At 35.5% G+C, this 17,875-nt stretch overlaps 1 protein-coding gene across 1 annotated transcript; it reads right to left on the bottom strand.

Moving 5' to 3' along the window:
- Positions 1 to 5,213: 5,213 nt before the first annotated feature.
- On the bottom strand, positions 5,214 to 15,788 carry LOC133327821 (serine/threonine-protein kinase N-like; the record flags this gene model as incomplete). The annotated part of the gene is made up of 2 exons (XM_061536357.1): positions 5,214 to 5,818; positions 15,485 to 15,788. Coding segments are annotated over 2 exons (909 nt in total), but the record flags the coding sequence as incomplete, so codon positions are not given.
- Positions 15,789 to 17,875: the final 2,087 nt, after the last annotated feature.

The following is a 17,875-nucleotide window of genomic DNA, read 5'->3' as shown; positions in this document are numbered from 1 at the left end:
TATTAATGTTAGTTGATAATTTGGTTCTTCGTCTTCGTTTTTTTTTTATTTTGCAATGGAAAACACCACTCTCTCGCTTTAAGGTGTTCCGAAATTAGTACTGTATTGAAATATTTAAATAGGAATCGAAAATTTATTTTGTTATTGGCCAAATAAAAACTGATTTTCCGAACACCACACGAATATGCTAATTTGGCCAGCAAAATATGTTTTTGGCTGATTTTTGTGTGAACGTTTTGAACAATACCACGTCTCTCGTTCAACTGAAGAAAACAAACAAAAAAATCTGTTTCCGAATGTCCGCCAAAGTTTTTCGGCCGTTACGGTGGAGCCTTTTCTTTTTCTCTCGCTCTCAGATGTGTGATGGAGGAAGTGGTGGTGTTGAATTTTTTGTTTTTGGGGGTCTGTTGTTCTTTACTCCCAAAACTATACACAATGAAATGATTTTTAGAGCAACGATCGGTACCAGTCGGTACACATTTATTGTTAAGATGTGTGTATGTGCGGATTGGGGTGTGCAGATCAGAATATGGTGTGTTGTTTACACAAACTAGAGAAAACAAAAACGAAGAAAATCTAATAATTTCCCAATGTGTTGTTTTGCAACATCGTGTTTAATGAGCAGGGTGGTCGGTCCGTAAAAACGCTGAAATTGGTCGGAAAAATGGTTTTTAGCAGCAAAATTTTAATTAGTAATAATTTTGAAGGCACGATCGTACATAGAATTGAAAAAATTTAATCAATTTCAAAGATGGAGATCTCGAAGGGAGTATCCGATTTGCTCGAAAATTAAATTCATTTCCACTTCGTGGTTTTTTGTTATCTCCACCACTAAATTAATAAAATGTTGGTTCTATATTCCATTTGGTTTCTTGTCCTGATTACACCCCAATTTCGCATCGGTACGACGAAAAATAAATTCTTATATATTCTTCACGGAATATCACGCAAGGAACAAAATTAAATATAATTAGATCAATATCTCTCAATTTTAGGTAGTCCGAGGGATATGTCCAAAAAATCTCTTTTCATCATTTCTTCTCGTGTTTTATATTTCTGCCAAGTAGCTTATTGGTCAGCTGTGGTCTGTCCTAGGTAATGGGGCTGCCATCTATCGCTGCCTAGAAACAACGCCCCTTAATTTTATGCAGTGGTTGGGGTCCTTGTTTTCTTTATTTAGTGCTGACATTTTCCCTGGGTGAAAATTGGTCTGATGTAACCTGTCCTAGGTAATTGAGCTGCCATCTATCTTTTGTAGGAATCTCGAACATACCGAAAGTGAATAGCACTATAAAAATTCACATTGGAAAACCCGGCAGCATCGGGATTCACTCCCTATATAGATACGTAGATGATTATTTTAGCGCATCTATAAAGATTTCCTTTTTTATTAATTAGATTTAATTTCCGATTGTAATATTTTCATATTTACAACAATTTTTACAATGGCAACCCTGGTAATTGGTTGTGTGCTGTCTGCTTATTTATTTTTCAACCGGAAAATATCTGTTCCTCAACAACAAGAAAAACTCACACAATATTTTTTCGTATGGCCCCGGGTCCGGCATTTGATTGTACTTTGGAGAGAGAGACACGATTTGATATTCATTGGTGGTGAATTTACGGATTTCATAGACTTTTTAAGGGACTACGGAAGAGAGATTTCTAATTAAGAGATATATAAAGAAAAGTAAAAGCGGTAAAAATGAGCAAAGAAGGCAAATAAAAAAATCTATAGGGAACATATTAGAAGGTAATAAAGGTGGGTAAAATAATCACACCTGCAAGAAAAAATAGGGGAGTCACAAAAAATTTGTGAATTCGGTCGCTCATTTGGCTGGATTATTGGTTATGTGCAAATCTTTACATTTGGAGTATATGATCAGAATATATATATTTTTCATCTTAAAAGTAACTGGCTAGAGTTTGGTAGATGGGAGCCTACAAATTTAAGTTTCCTTTGTAAACATATATTCCGCTCAATTTCAACCAAACACTAATTCTATGCCAAGTCCTCAATAATTGGAATTTGGCACATGAAATGTTCTGAATTTTCTTTGTTCCTACGCAACTATTATTTTGCAAGAACATTGCTTGCAAAAGTCATAAAAGATGTTAACAGGTAATAACGAAAAAAAAATCTGAACATTTTTATGTTTCTCCGACGACGGTACAAAAATTCCAGAACATTCATTTTTTGAGAAGATAGAACATCACATCACTGCAATAATAGTTCACCAATTGAGTGCATAACTCATTTGCAGCCAATAAAAAAAATATTTATTTTTTCTAAACTAAAATTAAATTTGTGTTATTGTTGTTGCAGTTAACAATAATCATAATTACTTCGAGGCCGAAAAGATTTCGACAACAAGAACCCATAAAATATACAAACATACCGACAGACATGTAGAAATACCACCAATAGGATTTAGATGCAAAAATAAACAAATCAACAAAAAATATTCAGTTTAATGTGGTTGGATGCACCACAAAAAATATGGGTCATCTGCAAGAAGAAAATTTGTTCGGATGGATGAATGCATCATATCCCAAGCAAAGGGATCTCCCTGCTTCTTGTTTGAAACAAATAAAAACAGCAACAAATTACGAAAACGAACCATATTATAAACAGACAGTCTGACGGCACCCTGTTGATCGGGTGGCAATAAAAATTCATAAAAAAAGTGGACGAACTGTCGGCCTGACTGATCACTCGGTTGGCGATGGTCGGCGGATTGGGGGTTGACGTAATTAACTTGCATACAAAGTATTCGAAAATATGTGTGCGTGTGCAGCAGCAACACAGCACATAAATAAGCAAACAATGAAGGAGATTTTCTGCTTTAAGTACATAAACATATGCAGGGCCAAATAAGTTGTTATACAAGGAATATATTTTTGAGGGAAAGCACACCCAAAGTCACCAAGATGAACAGAGGGAAAAAATAATTTGGCATAGATTTTTGTCAAATAATGTACAGTGGGTCAAAGTGGTATAAATGTATTAAAATTAGTATGAAAATGTCAATGAGAATTTTAGTAATTAAAAAAAAGGTCGACTTCGAAAGCGGTTGTATCCCACTCCAGATGGAATGCACCAAATCATTGTCAAATGAGGACAACGCAAAATAGGATGGGTAGGAGATAGCGCCACCCAGAGGTCAAATGACAATACTAAATAAGCAAGGACACCAACCGCTGTACAAAATTCAAAAATACGTTGTCTCTATACGACGATATATTACTGCCACATCGCGAATGATAGGAAATATTTTAAATGGGGATTTGAATATTCGGAAAAAGGATCCTACTCTAGATAATATGCTTCCGAAAAAGCCTGCAGAAGATAGCGACACACAGAGGAAAATAATAGTACTGAATAAGCCACTGATTATAATTCAATCAGACATAGATTTTAGGAACCGATAGGTGGCAGCCCAGTCAGCTAGGGCAGCCTACATCATATAAATCACCCACTTAGCAGGAATAAAAGACAAATGATTAACGAAATTAACACAATGACTATTCGCGTAAGATAGCGACGATGCTTTGTGGAAGTCCTATTCTCTCAAGAGGAGTAACAAGAGAAATAAAATTATTATAAACCCATGGAAGTAGGAAACGCCACCCAGACGAAAATGGTAATACTTAAAAAGCAAATACTTTAACCACTGTCCATTGTTACTAGACAACTATAGACGACAGTATCATAACCTAGAACAACAGACATGTACTCTTTCTAACACCGTTGGAATTTTCGGATTCCGATATTCCAGTGAGGAGTTATCATGCCCGCCATCATGGGTGGGGTTCCCTTAAATAAAAAACCTCTGCATCGACATGAACGCCTGAGGATAACACAAAATAAGAATGACAGGAGATAGCACTACCCAGAGGAAAATGACATCATTAAACAAGCAAGGACCCCAACCACTGTACACAATCCAAGGGGGGTGGGGGGGGGGGGGGGGGGGGGGGGGGGGGGGGGGGGGGGTGGGCGTTGTTTCTATGCAACAATAGATGATAGCCCCATTTGATAGTACAGGTTGTAGTAAATGACTAAACTAACAGATGAACAAACCGATGCAATGACTTGGAGAAGACCTATGCTCCCAAGAGAATTAAAAGGAGAAATAAAATAAGTCCAAATAGTTGGGTCCCGTAAAGGAGAAAATTTATGTTAATGCTGATATATAAATAAAGAGGCTTACAAACCCCACCAGATCAACACATGAGGCGGGAGATAGCGCCACCCAGGGGTAAATGACAACACTAAATAAACATGGATTCGAACCATTGCACTAAAATTCAAGCAGGCGTTGAGTCTAATCAACGATAGATGTCAGCCCCATCACTGAGGTCAGTCAACTGAAGACCAATCTCCTAATCGGGTAAGATGGCGGCGATGATTTTTGGAATCCCTATGCGTCACTCAGAAATATATACAAATATCTACTCTAAATAAGCATAGATCCAAACCCTTAACCACGGTTCTTAAACACCAGCAAATATATGGCGTCATCCAACGCTCCCACACTGAAGAGTAGCTATAATTTATCACACGTATTCGGACATTATCACTCACTTGCATGAGGACCAGAACTTTCTATGGGGCAGGCACACTGTTACAATGCAACTCCACACCGAACAGAAACTCTACCCGCAATTTAGACATAAAACTAATTCATAGCCAGAACTATTTCCAATAAAACTCCACACTTTTAATTTAAACATAATCATTTATAAAGATTATGACAAAATTTAATAGTCCTGAGAAGAGTTTCGCCCATCTCTTGCCCTTCGTTATAAGCGTTTTTGGCTGTATTTAAAAAAAGTGTACCACTGTGTATCTTAAATATCACTGTAAAATAAATTAACCCAAAAATTGTGTTCCCATAATGCAAAAATTTGTACGTAGGTATGTTTGTATGCGTGTGTGTTTTTAACATTAAAGTAATTAGCATTAACAACTCAAGAAGAAAAACAGGTCAAATATATTTAGAAGTATTCTGGCAGATATTTAAGTTTGCAGTTGGCACAACATAAAAACTAAAAAAAAAAATATGCCACACAAGAATACCAACGATGACTGACCGACAGTCATCATTAATGGCTGGGCCAGCCAGCAACTCATCATGTTACATGAATCATTAAAATCATTAAAAAAAAACTTAAAACTTAAAACTAACAATAAAGAAACCAAGAGTATATTAACTAAAATAATCATAAATAGTCGAACATTTTTTCCATCCACTTACCTCTTGCAAAGCCTTTTTATCTGGCACTTTACTATTTCGTAAAATGCGTATCACATTTTTCGCTCCATCGACAACGGCGGCTTCGATGCGTAAACGATGCCGCAATTCTTCGATTCTCTCCTCCAGTGAGGTTTCCAAACGCTGCGGCAGTAGGCCACCCACACTGCCCGGACCACAACTGCCACCATTATCGGCGGAATCCATTGCCGCCACTTGTTGGGACAATTTATAGGCATGCTCTTTGTTTTGCTTTACTTTCAGTATACGCAAACGTAAGAATTCAATTTTTGCCTTAGAATCTGTTAGCATTTGTTGTGCCTCGCCGAGGAGTTTTTTATCACGCCCATAGTGGCCACTCTGCAATGATTGGATCATATTTTCAGCGCCATTTTTCACTTTCATTTCAATGTTGAGTTGTTTCTCCAGCGAAAGGAGTAGTTTATCGTTGGCGCTAAGCTGTTCATGGCCACCGGAGATGAGACCGTTTCCTTCACCGCTTTTGCCGTCAATGGAATTGCCGCCCAGACTGGCATTGGGTGTGGTGGGTGAGAGGATATCTGCAAAGGTAAACAAACAAATGAATATTATTTTAATTAATTGATAACAACAAAAAAGGATTCAATGATATTGTAACAATATTAAATTCTATAAATAGTGTATCCCTTTGCGTCACTGCTGTGACCTTTAAGCGGGGCAGGCATTATTTATATCCGCTGTTATCTGATAGCTTTCATTCAACCAGCCACTAGTTTTAAAGTCATGTCTGTTTGACGTTTGCCTTTAACATTCATGTCAAAATTTATATAAACAATGTGGACATCATCGTCAGAGAATGGGGAAAATGTGCCAACAAAAATAAGAAATATGAAATGAACCATCCATCCGCATAAATCAAAATTCTATATGTCTGTCAAAATCCCATGACATAGCAACATATACCACCCACAGTGGCTCCAAGAAAACAAAACACAGCCATCTATATGTCTGATCTGGATGTTGCTTTAGAAATTTCCGACGGCCTCTCAAAGGGAATAGCCGATGTTACACATCATAATATTTCTGGTACGGCTGATCGAAAGCAATAGAATCCAGAGTGGTATTGAATATGGAGCTTAGAGGCAAAAATTTAATTGAAGTCGCCTGATATTCAAATAACCGACATCGGTATCAACATCAATACATAAGTAGAACATAAAATAGGAATGACAGAAGATAGCGCCACTCAGTGGAAAGTGTCGATACTAGATCAGCAAGGACCCAAATAACCGCCCTATATTCGAGCAGTCATTGTTTCTGTTTTCTAAAAGACCAGAAGGACCGGAGAACTCAGGCTAATTTTCCGTCTCCTTTAGATACGCCTTACTAAAATATTAGAAAATAAAGTAGAAGTTTAATCCAATATACTCCTGGGACTCTTCTATTCGAGAAATATACCAATTCTAACAGTCCTGAACAGGACTTTTTCAAAGGGTCATTTGTGGAGGCATTCTTACAGAAAAAAAAAAACAAAAGGAATCATCCGAGAGGTACTCAACATTCTTTTTATGGGTCAATATCCTGTCATGTAATTTCAAAAGGTGTTCTTGTTAAAGATCTGAAAGTTTTTTTCCCAGAAGACAAGGATGTATTTTCTAAAGATAAACAATCTCATAAAACATCAATATATGTTGTCATTAAATTTCTGTTAGGCTCTCATAGAACACCAATAATTGTTCCCTAACATACAGTAGAAAGCTACGAAGTCTCCTAAGAGCAGACCCAGATCAGAAGTATTTTTTCAAGAAGATTGAAGGTCTGAGAGGTCTCAGATCTTTATTTCCTTTAAAATGGTGACTTATCGATTTAGACCTCAAGTATTCTTATACCAAAATTTAAAACGAAGAAGACTGCACCACCTCTATACCATAGTTTTTGAAACTAACTAAAATTATGTGAACAGCGGATCAGATTTGATCCGTAAACGCAGGACAACATAGAAGACAATTGTACAATAGACACATACGCCCATATTATATAAGCCGTTTTAAATCGCCGTTATTTGATTTAATACAATAACCGAAATAATAATATATTCTGGGCATTATTTATGGATTTCTGGATCAACGCCTTCACCCGAACTTGGAACTTCCAAACCATCCTGATTGGTTCTGTAAAGTGTTGTCAATAAAATTTCGCCTTCAACTTATTATCGTAATCATGTTTCTGCATGTTTCTGAAAAAAATAATACCTTCAATACTGATTATTTTCTTAGATTAACAATTTCTGAATTGTGGTGGCTGACCGAAGAAAGCTTTTTCAATTTCCGATTTATTTATCTTTTTCCGTGTTCGTAGTGACATTGAAAGTATCAATGTTTTCTTTTAAAGAAAACAAAACCTCATTATTATTGTAATGTGTCCAACCCTTTTTAAAGTCATCGGATTTCCTGACATCTAATGCATGACATTTCTACAACGCCATAAACTGGATAAATTTCGTCTATGGGTTGACCCTGACATTCAATGTGTGAAAGTAAACAGGGGTCTGTGAATTGTTAACCTGGTTTAGCTTCCTCTTTCGAAAGAAATCAAACAAATGGTAATTCAAAATAAATACTGGAGGGCGACGGAACGGGAGTTGAATATAGAAGAAGAAGAAGGAAAAAAGACGGAAGCCTCCAGTGGCTCCATTAATTCAATTCAATCTATGGAAGGAAACATAACATACAGTTATAGGTGCCTGCCTATCTTCTCCAGCCAGACTGCCATGTGTGTGCGCCGTATTGAATTTTTTTAATTTCCGGTATGGCACCAACCGAACGAACATGAGCATGTTCATGCTGATGATGATCATCATGATAATCAGACCCATTGGCATATTCCACACATTGTAATATGATTGCCGGGCCGGTTGGCTGACAGACTGGCTGACGAACGGAATAAATAACAAGAATGATGATTTTCGCTGACAACCTCTTTATCAGTCAAAGTTTATCAACGACAACAACAGTTTCAGTTTTTTCTTTCTTTCTTTAATAACAACAAACGGGGGCAGAAAGAAAGACAGCCAAGGATCGATGAATGATGGCTGAATGGTGGAATGCATGGATGGTTGGAATCATCATAAAAATATGAATAAGGTGATGATTGTCTGATGTCCCATCAACCAAATGTTAAATTGAGAGGGTGGTGGAGGCGGTGAAGAAGTCAACAGACAATTGATGCCACACATTGTCGTGGCGGACGGCCTGAATAGCTGCCTGGTTGGTGTGATGATGCAATTCAATTCGTTTTTAATTTTTTTTTTTGTCAGACAACAATTATGGACCTGAGAAAAAAATGAAACGCAAATAATGATATGGATCCCATCAACAATGTAACATATGCCACTCTGAATAGATCCATCCATACATTCCTCCATGACAAAGTCAAATATTGAAGGGAGGAAAATGATGAAGTAAATATCTTCAAAGGGAGCGTTAGGTAGCTGACAGGTCTTTATTAAAACTACTGCCGGGTTGTGTCACAAAGTTTTCACATGTGGTTTATCTATCGCTTCATGCCTCTGTATCGAATTTGTTTAGATTTTACCCTCCTAAATGATAGAGTTATATCTTTGCATAAAATCTCTTCGGTGCAAAAGAAAAAAATTAAAAACAAGGAAGGCAATTTTCTTTATCTCAGAGATTCTCTGCCGCAACTTCGGTTGTGCGGGTCTTTCCCACCCATTTCTCTAGCAATAGGAGGTGGTTATGTGTGTCTTTCTTGTTGTATGACACTAAACCAACGAAGCCAATAATTATAAACGAATATCAACAACATGGTAGCGGAATTGTAGGAGCAGAGCAGCAACAACAACGTCGTCATCATCAGCAGCATCAGATCATCTTATCTCATCTCTAATGAATTGAACCAATTCTTGGCAATCGACCAAGTTTTTTGTTTGGTTTGATTTTTCTTTCCGTATATACAGAGTAGCGGCATTATTAGAGCTATAATACGAGGGTGGGATTGACAGAAAACAAATCATGCCATAAAAGTTTGGAAGTAATGTCAAATGCCGATTTTTTTATTAGGGAGGCCCAGAAGATTTTCCATTGTACATAAGATGAATATATTATTATACAAGAATCCTTCTCCTTACAGAATGTATACATTCTTAGAAAGACCGAAGGAGAACAAGCAGAGTATTTTTACTTTTAAGGAAGATCAGAAGATTCTTAGTCTAGAGAAGAATATAAGGTATATACATTGGTGAGAAGATCAATACATAAGTAGAACACAAAATAGGAATGGCAGAAGATAGCGCCACCCAACGGAAAATTACAATACTAAATCAGCAAGGATCCAAACCACCGCCCTAAATTCAAAGAGTCATCGTTTCTAGGCAACGATAGATGGCAGGATTATAAACTAGGACTACAGTAGATCAATAACTAAGATGAAATAAAAAGCCACGAAACCATAGGAATTTCCTTCTAAAAAGTCCAGCAGATATCGTTATCCTATAGAAGGTACTTGATAAGGTAGATATATTTTTTACCTTTCTGCGATTGTTCAATAGAACTGCCCCAAATTCTAGAGTAGTTAAAGATAAAGCCTAATATTTATAGAATAACAAAATTTTCGTTTTTACAGGATGGAAAATGGTCTTCTTTCGAAAATAGGCCAGGTAAATATTTTTTTAATATTATTTTCAGTCAGGATCAGTGGTCTTCATAACAGATTCTTCTTTTTGAAAATTAGAGGTTTAATTTTATATTGCAGACATTTCATAACACCGATTTTCCGACCATGTATTCCCAAATTTTCAGCTCTTAAGTATGCATAGAAAATCTGAGGCTATCGCCTATCGTTGCATAGAAACAAATCTTTTATGGACTGCAATTAGTACTGCAATTTTCCACAGGGTGGCGATATCTCCTATGAGAATGTCAGGTGGTTTCGTATGCATTTCATCGGGAGATGGTGTAAGACTCTATTTAAAAATATTTTAAAACCACTTTGAAATAATTTGTTCTTCTCCGGCTCGTATTCGAACCCGGAAACCATAGGTTTGTGATCTGACACACTATCCACTAATGAAGATGATCTGATCTTCAATGAATATGGCCTTCTGGTTTTCTATGCTGGACGTCTACTATGAATAACAGCTTCTGATCTTTAATGAAGAAGATATGCTGGACCTTCCATGAAATAGACCTGGTGGTTTTATATGAAAAAAAACTGGTGGTTTTCTACTTCGTAGGACTGTAATTGAAAGGTCGCCTAGGTATTTATCTATAATTTAGTTTAGATTTGTATTAGAATTCTTTCTTAAGAAGTTCAGATCTTTTATTAGAAACTTTTAGAAGATATTCTGTTGTTCTATAAACGATTCATTATACTATTCTGTAATAAGACAATCTATGAAGGTCATTTTTTGAATATTTCATTATTCATCAGATTATTTAGATATTCTCTAAAATGTTTCATAAGTAAACGTTTCAGATCTTTTATAAATTTTGAGAAGATATTCCATCCCTCTATAAAATATACATCATATTCTGCTGTAAGAAGGCGATCATTTATAAGATATCCTGGGCACTTATGATTCTTTATTAGAAGAACACAATAACCGGTGATTATAAAATAGAAAGGAAGGCGGATTATTTTTTGAAAGAAGTGCCGATATTTCTGTTGTTAATTAAAAACTGTAGATGCTAAGAAGATTTCTCATGTAGATTCACATTCTTCGAATACTAAAAATTCCACCCCAACTTGTAGAACAACTGAACAACCAAATTTTATTCGAGCTCAGGAACCCGCCTTCTTTTAAAAAAATAACGAACTATTCTTAATAATACCCTGCTATACCGACCTCGTTGGCATTTGAAAATAATAGCACATATATGTTTTTGTTTTAGTAATGAACGGTCACCTCCGCGTCAGCCCTTAAAAGTTCAATTCATAGAATATGTTAAAGTTCATTTATATTTAAATAATTCAATATTAATGAAACTGAAAAGGGAATCCTTACGAAAAATCAGAGCAACATTCAATGGGAAATCATTTAATGTCCACTTCAATTTGAATACCTTGAAACAGACAGACAAATCGATTTTGTACGGACCATTCATTTGAATGGGAAATCTCAAAGGGTCGTAGCAGCAGCGGATGGCAGTCAATTTTGAATGATCTATTGTTTATTTACTTAATTAGACTTCAAATCGGTTCATAAATAAATGATTTATATTGGTCCCGACAAGGGCACAATTTATGAAAACTACAATTTTATTTACAAACATACATACATATATAAATATACGCATTTTCAATTTTCTAAAAAAGCATGTTCATTACATACATCTATCATAATATTCATGTTGTTGTTGTTGTGTATGGTGTTTCTGTTTTTAATTTAATTTTCATGAATGGCCAATTGTCTGACCTTGCTAAAATGTAGACGAAAAAAGAACAGCAACAAGAAGACAACATATTTGCCACCCACCCTCCTATATTTAACATGTTGGCTGAGTGTGTATGTTTGTTTGAGTGTGCCTCTATATGTGCAGAATTTTCTGTTCTGTTAAAACATAAAACATTTGTCTTTTGTAAAAGAAAATATTTCTAAATAACAACAAATGGCGGCGCCAACTAAATTGGTCCATTTACATGTTTTTTTTTTTTCTTTTAGGTGTTTTCTTTTTTTTTTTTTTTGGGTTACAGAGGAAATTTTGTCTCTGCTCCTCTGGGATATAAGGGGGCCATTGAGTTGAGAAAATGTTTAAAATGTCACAAGAAATTTTCTTGGAACTTCTAATGAAATGCAAATCATTTGTTTGGGGGTAATAAATTTCGTAGCATGAAATGCAGGAAGGCTATTATTCATCCTTAATGAATCTCATTCGGTATTTGGTAACTTTATGGGTTAATGGGAAATCGAGTTTTTCATTCGTGGAAATTCAAGCAGTGGGTCAATAAGATTGAAGAATTAAAAAATGAAGACAGAATGGGGGAAGATATTTTAGAATTCTATGGAAATGCTCTGCAAGATTCTATGAAGAAGTTCTCAAGATCCCTATTAAAAAGATGTTCTATGAAAAAAGACTCCAGTTTTCTATGGGGAACACCTTCTGATGTTTTTCGAAGAAAACCTCCTGGTTATACGAAGAAGACTGCCTGGTCTATTATAAATATAGCAATCTGATTTATAGTGTAGAAATCCTCCTGGGATACTAGAAATTTTGGTTTTCCGCGTAGAAAAAACACTCAATATTGGTCTTTACGACAAAGACCTTCTGGTTTCTATGAGTAGAACTCTTGAACCTCTATAAGAAAGACCTGTTAATGAGAAGGCGTTTTATTTTTCTTTGATAAAAACCTTTTTATATTTTGACAAGAAGACCTTCTGGTATTCTCTGTAGACTACATTTAGGTCTGCTGGTATTTTAAAGAAGAGAAAGAAAAACTTCAGTAGAAGACCTCCAGGTCTATGTAGAAGGGCTCCCGTTCTTCTGGTCATCTATTAATAACTTTTGGAAAGCCTTGTGGTCTTTGTACTATGAAAACTTCAGTAGAAGTCCTCCAGAGATTCTGAAGACTTCTGTGTCTTGTATTTTTTGAAGAAGAGTACCAGGTTTTCTATTAATAAGACCTCCTTGGTTTCTATGAAGAAGACACTCTGAGCTACTATGAAGAAGAACCTCTGGGCGTCTATGAAAACCTCCTTATCTTCTCATAAGCAGACCTCATGGTCGTCCATGAATTATTCCCTCTAGCCTTCTTCATGAAGACCCTCTAGTCTTATTGAAGAAGACCTTTGCTCTTTTATGAAGACAAAATTCTACTCTTCTTTGAAGAAGACCTCGTAGACATCTAGAAAGATACACTTTTCGACGTCAATGAAGAAGAGCTCTGGGTGAAGATTTTCTGGTCTTCTATCTAGAGACCTTCAGAAGATGTTATTTATGTAATAGATTTCCTGCCTTCTATATAGGAAAACCTTGCGGTCTTCTATGAATAATAAACCGATTTTCATGAAGAAGACCCTATTGTCATTAAAAAGAAGTCCTTCTAGTTAGGAATGAAGATGAATCACTTGTCTTGCCTGAGGAAGACCTATCGGTCCCCTCTAATGAATAGACTTTCTGGTTTTCTAAGAAGGTTTTCCCATATCAAAGACTTCCTGGTCTACAAGGAAAATGCCTCAAGGGGTTTTTATGTTCTTGTTCTTATATTATGAAGGAGAATGAGATCTTTAGATAGTTTTAAAGAAAAATCCAGTATGCCTCCTTTACACCTGCTTGGGTAAAAATGTTCCCTAGAGAGAACATTAGGAAGACTTGGCAGACCTCCAACATATACAGAATACCTCCTGCGTTTCTCTAGAAGACCTTCTAAACCTGTTATCCTCAGAAGGCACTGTGGTCTCTATGGGATTGTTAATTTCGGAGAAGATAAACAAGACATTTAGGTCTTCTTAGGGAAAAGCCTTCTTTTGGTATCCCATAGGAAGAATCTTCAGCTAGAATCTGTTTTTCTTAGAGAGGAGTGAAGACGTTTAGATCTTCTTAACAAAAAAAAAAAAAAAAAAAAAAAAATTCGAAAAGTCTTCTTCAGACCTTCTCCTGGGAAAATCTGTATGACTTTCCTACAGAGAGAACTTTAGAAAGACTAGTCGGAATTTCAAATTTTCTTCAGAAGACAATGTGGTCTCTTTGAGGGCCTAAGATCTCTGAGAAAATATTTATCTTCTCAGTCTTAAAAAACAACATTGGTCACAAAATCGTCTTTAAGCTTGAGGAAGAATCTTCAGATCCTCCCTACAGAAAGAACTTAAGGAAAATATTCAACTTAACAGAAAAAATTATCTTCTACAGAAGATCTCTATGAGGCCCTCTGAGAAAATAGAATGGACTTTTTAAGGAAAATTTTGACCGGGATATCTTATTAGGCCTCTGCAATGAAGAATTTTTAAATCTTCCTTACAGAGAACTTTTGAAATACATGTCTGCTCTTTTTTGTGAAGAATATTAACACTAAGGCCTTCTACCGGAAATCTACATGGGTCTTGTAGGAGAAGACCCTTTGGCCCTATAGCCTTCTCCTCCTAATGAAGACCCTTTGGCACTCCTCCTAATGAAGATCGTTTTAATCTCTCCCTTTTTCACGTCTTTTATGGGAAGATCTCATAAAATGTTCTATCGAAACAACACTAGGGGAAGACCTTGATGCAGTAAAGACCTCTCATCCATAAAAATACTTCTTTGACCCTCCAGGGGTCAACTGTTCATTGCAAGAATAAATTTTTTTTCATATTTTCACTAATCCCCCTGAAAATTATGTGGACGATCAACATGCACTTAATCCCATTTTTATAAAAAAAAAAACAATACAGAGATCCCCTTAGACTTTAAGGCAGACAAAAAGCATTAACAGATTTTTTCGGATTGGTTCCAAAACAAATAAAAATTAAAAAAATATATATATAAAGTGTGAAAAAATGTGTGAAAGCGGAAAAATCAACAACAACAACACCATCTCCAACATCAGCGAAATGAAACGTGAAGGTCAATAATTTTTATATAAAATATTATTTATAGACAAATATACAGCGTATACACATATATAGTTTTTGGGAGGACTGAACATTGTTTACATGCTTCCAAAAATTTTTAACATTATCTGTTAATTTCCCCCTCCAACAAAAAGAAAAATCGTGAGAAATTAACACTTTCGTCATTTGTAATTTAACACCTCATAATCGTGTCAGAAAATAAAAAAAATCCGCAACAGCATCAACAAAAACAATTTAATCATTACAAACAGGCCATAACAAAATGATTTGATTGATTTTGGCTACTTATGGAGTAAACCAGTTCTAGAAATATTTTACCAAAAAAATAATAAATAGCTACAACAACATGAATAGTGTTAAGAAACAACAACACCAACAATAGCGGTGTAGAAATATTTGTTGGGCTTTCATAATACGACAGCCGCTTTTTTTGGCTGTTCCACTACAAATGGTCATAACAACAAAAAATAGGTGCTGTGCTCCGACGGCAATAGCCACTACCATATATTCCATCACTGAGGGGGGGAGGAGGTATTTTCACAACATCCCCAAAAATGGCCAATACAAATATTTCTTCATCACCTCCGGACAAATCAAATTGTCAATTAAATCAAATCCATTAAATGGTTTATGTTTGAGAACACAAAAAACAATTGTTTTATCGGGTGCTCTGGTGTTCACTTACCTCGATCATTGCCCTGCGTCAATAGAATCTGTGATTCCAATTCTTGCAGTTCCGATTTCAGTTCGGCAATTTTATTATTGCTCTTCTTGACAATGGCAGCAACATCGTTCAACGAACGACGATCTTTGGCAACTTCGCGCAGTTTTTCAGCGCCCTCTTTGATTTTCAACTCTTTTCGTATTTCTCGTCGTATTGCTTCTTTGATCTCCTCCAAGCGGCTGGGCAGGCCGCTTTCGGGTAAATTGTCTGTGAAACCATATTTGTAGCTTAATTCGTATAGGACAGGATGTTTTATATAATCGCCCTGGAAGGATAGAAAAAAACATAAAATAAAATTATTAAATAATATAAAAACAATATAAATTTTTATTTAATTTTTTGATAAACAAAAAAAATTCCTAAAATATTACGTTTAAAAGCCAATTAGTTGATATTTTTATCAATATTTTATTTATGGCATTGTTGATAAGATTCGCCGGTATACGATCGAAGAGTTCACATAATCAAAGTTTAGAACATCATTTTGTATGACAAAATGTGTGTATGACACGATAAGCAAAGAAAAAAATGGTATTAATGTCAATGACAAATTTTGTAAGAATTTTTTTCATGGTTATTATCAATCCACAAAAATACAGGGCAAGGTAACAAAATTGGTTTGTAAAAATTGTTGATAAATATTTGGGAAATACGGAAGATAACATATTGATTTATTACTTTTACATAAATTATTCATAATACTTGTAGATACAGATGGCGCCCAACTTGGGGGGACAACAACACGCAACATTGCAATATTCAGGTCATGGTAAACCAATGAACTTGAAGAATTTTATAACAGCTAAGTAAAAAATGCCTATATTTATGTATTTTATTAATATATGTATGCATTTGCAGATGGCGCCCAATGTAGAGAAGGGAAAATAGATTTCATTTACTAGTAATATAATAGTAATATGTTTCATTATAAATTAATAAAAAAAGGCTTGACAAATTTAAACTTAGGTAAGCTTGCCAACACATAAATAAAAAATATACATATTTTAAATACATGTACAATTGGCGCCCAATGAAGGGCAAGAATCCAATGTCACCTACTAAAGCTAGGAAATAATATTGTTTTATTAGGTTTAAATATTATTATGCATATAACAAAATGAAGATATGGCGCCCAACGAAGGTCAGTTAAAGTCCACAAAGACAAATGTATTAATAATATAAAGTAAAAATAGTTTCCTTGTGAAACCACTTGAACTAGATTAAATATTGATGTTTTTATATTATATCTACTGAACTACAGATGGCGTCCAACGTGGGGTACAACATCGAATTACAACATTCTGATATTGGTAACCATATAAAAGTGTCAAACTTTAAAATCTCTAAACAAAAAAATCAGAAAATGTCATAGCACGCACATAGTGGGATATATGTAATTTCTTTATATACGCAGTTGGCGCCCAATGTGGCTCACTAATTACATTTCGATTTCTAATGAGAAGAAATAGAGTTGACTAGCGAAATTTAATATATATATATATATATTGGCGCCCAATGTATGTCACAACTTCTAGATAAAATTGCCTATAATGCTGGCATTAAAAGGATAATAAATATGTGGAGCCCAATATGTGGCATAACTATGAAATGAAAAATGCAATATTTATTTTTATGATTCAATTGGCGCCTAACGTAAGTCTTTACAGACCGATGCATTGGCTATAAAAATTAGATATAGTTTTATTATATGAAATTTGAAACACGACAGAACGGATGCTTGATGCTCTTGTCGAAGACATTGCTGGTGAAAAAGTGAGAAGTTTCCGGAGGGAGGAGAACAATGTAGGGACTCTTCTCGTAGTAGGCATGGACAAGTCGTCAATGACCAATTCTGACCAAAACTATGGGTAAATCGTGATACGGGTTCAAATATATATTATTCAAATCTAGGAAGGAGGGATAAAAGATGTTGAAGCCACAAGAAGTAGATGGCCGACTCCGTAAAGGATCATTCCTCAAATACAAAATCCTACTGTCTTCGTCAGAGGTTTAGGACAGAGAGTTCACAACAGAAAACATGTTCGAAGTCCTTGGTCTGCAGAACCAATCACGGTCATAGGAGACCGATGAAGGGACTTTCCTTGTGGTGGGCTTGGTCAAGTCTACGATGGCATGTTTGACCAAGGCTATGGGTATGTCGTACGTGTCCAAGGATGTCTTTTTTTTTTCAAAAGTATAAAACCAAGTATTGGAGATGCGAGGGAGTAACACCTAGCAAAGAAATTGAAGGAGTCGAGATGTGGATGAACGACTCCGAAATGGTGAACAAAATGCAAATGTCTTCATCATTGGTTGTGGCAGCGAGTTCACAACAGAAAGCATGCCAGAAGT

The sequence above is a fragment of the Musca vetustissima genome, unplaced genomic scaffold (assembly GCF_032173495.1).
Source record: "Musca vetustissima isolate MV318-11 ecotype Yass unplaced genomic scaffold, APGP_CSIRO_Mvet_v1 utg180887, whole genome shotgun sequence".
Taxonomy (NCBI): domain Eukaryota; kingdom Metazoa; phylum Arthropoda; class Insecta; order Diptera; family Muscidae; genus Musca; species Musca vetustissima.
Note: the sequence above shows the minus strand (reverse complement) of the source record. Positions and strands in the feature narration are given on the sequence as shown.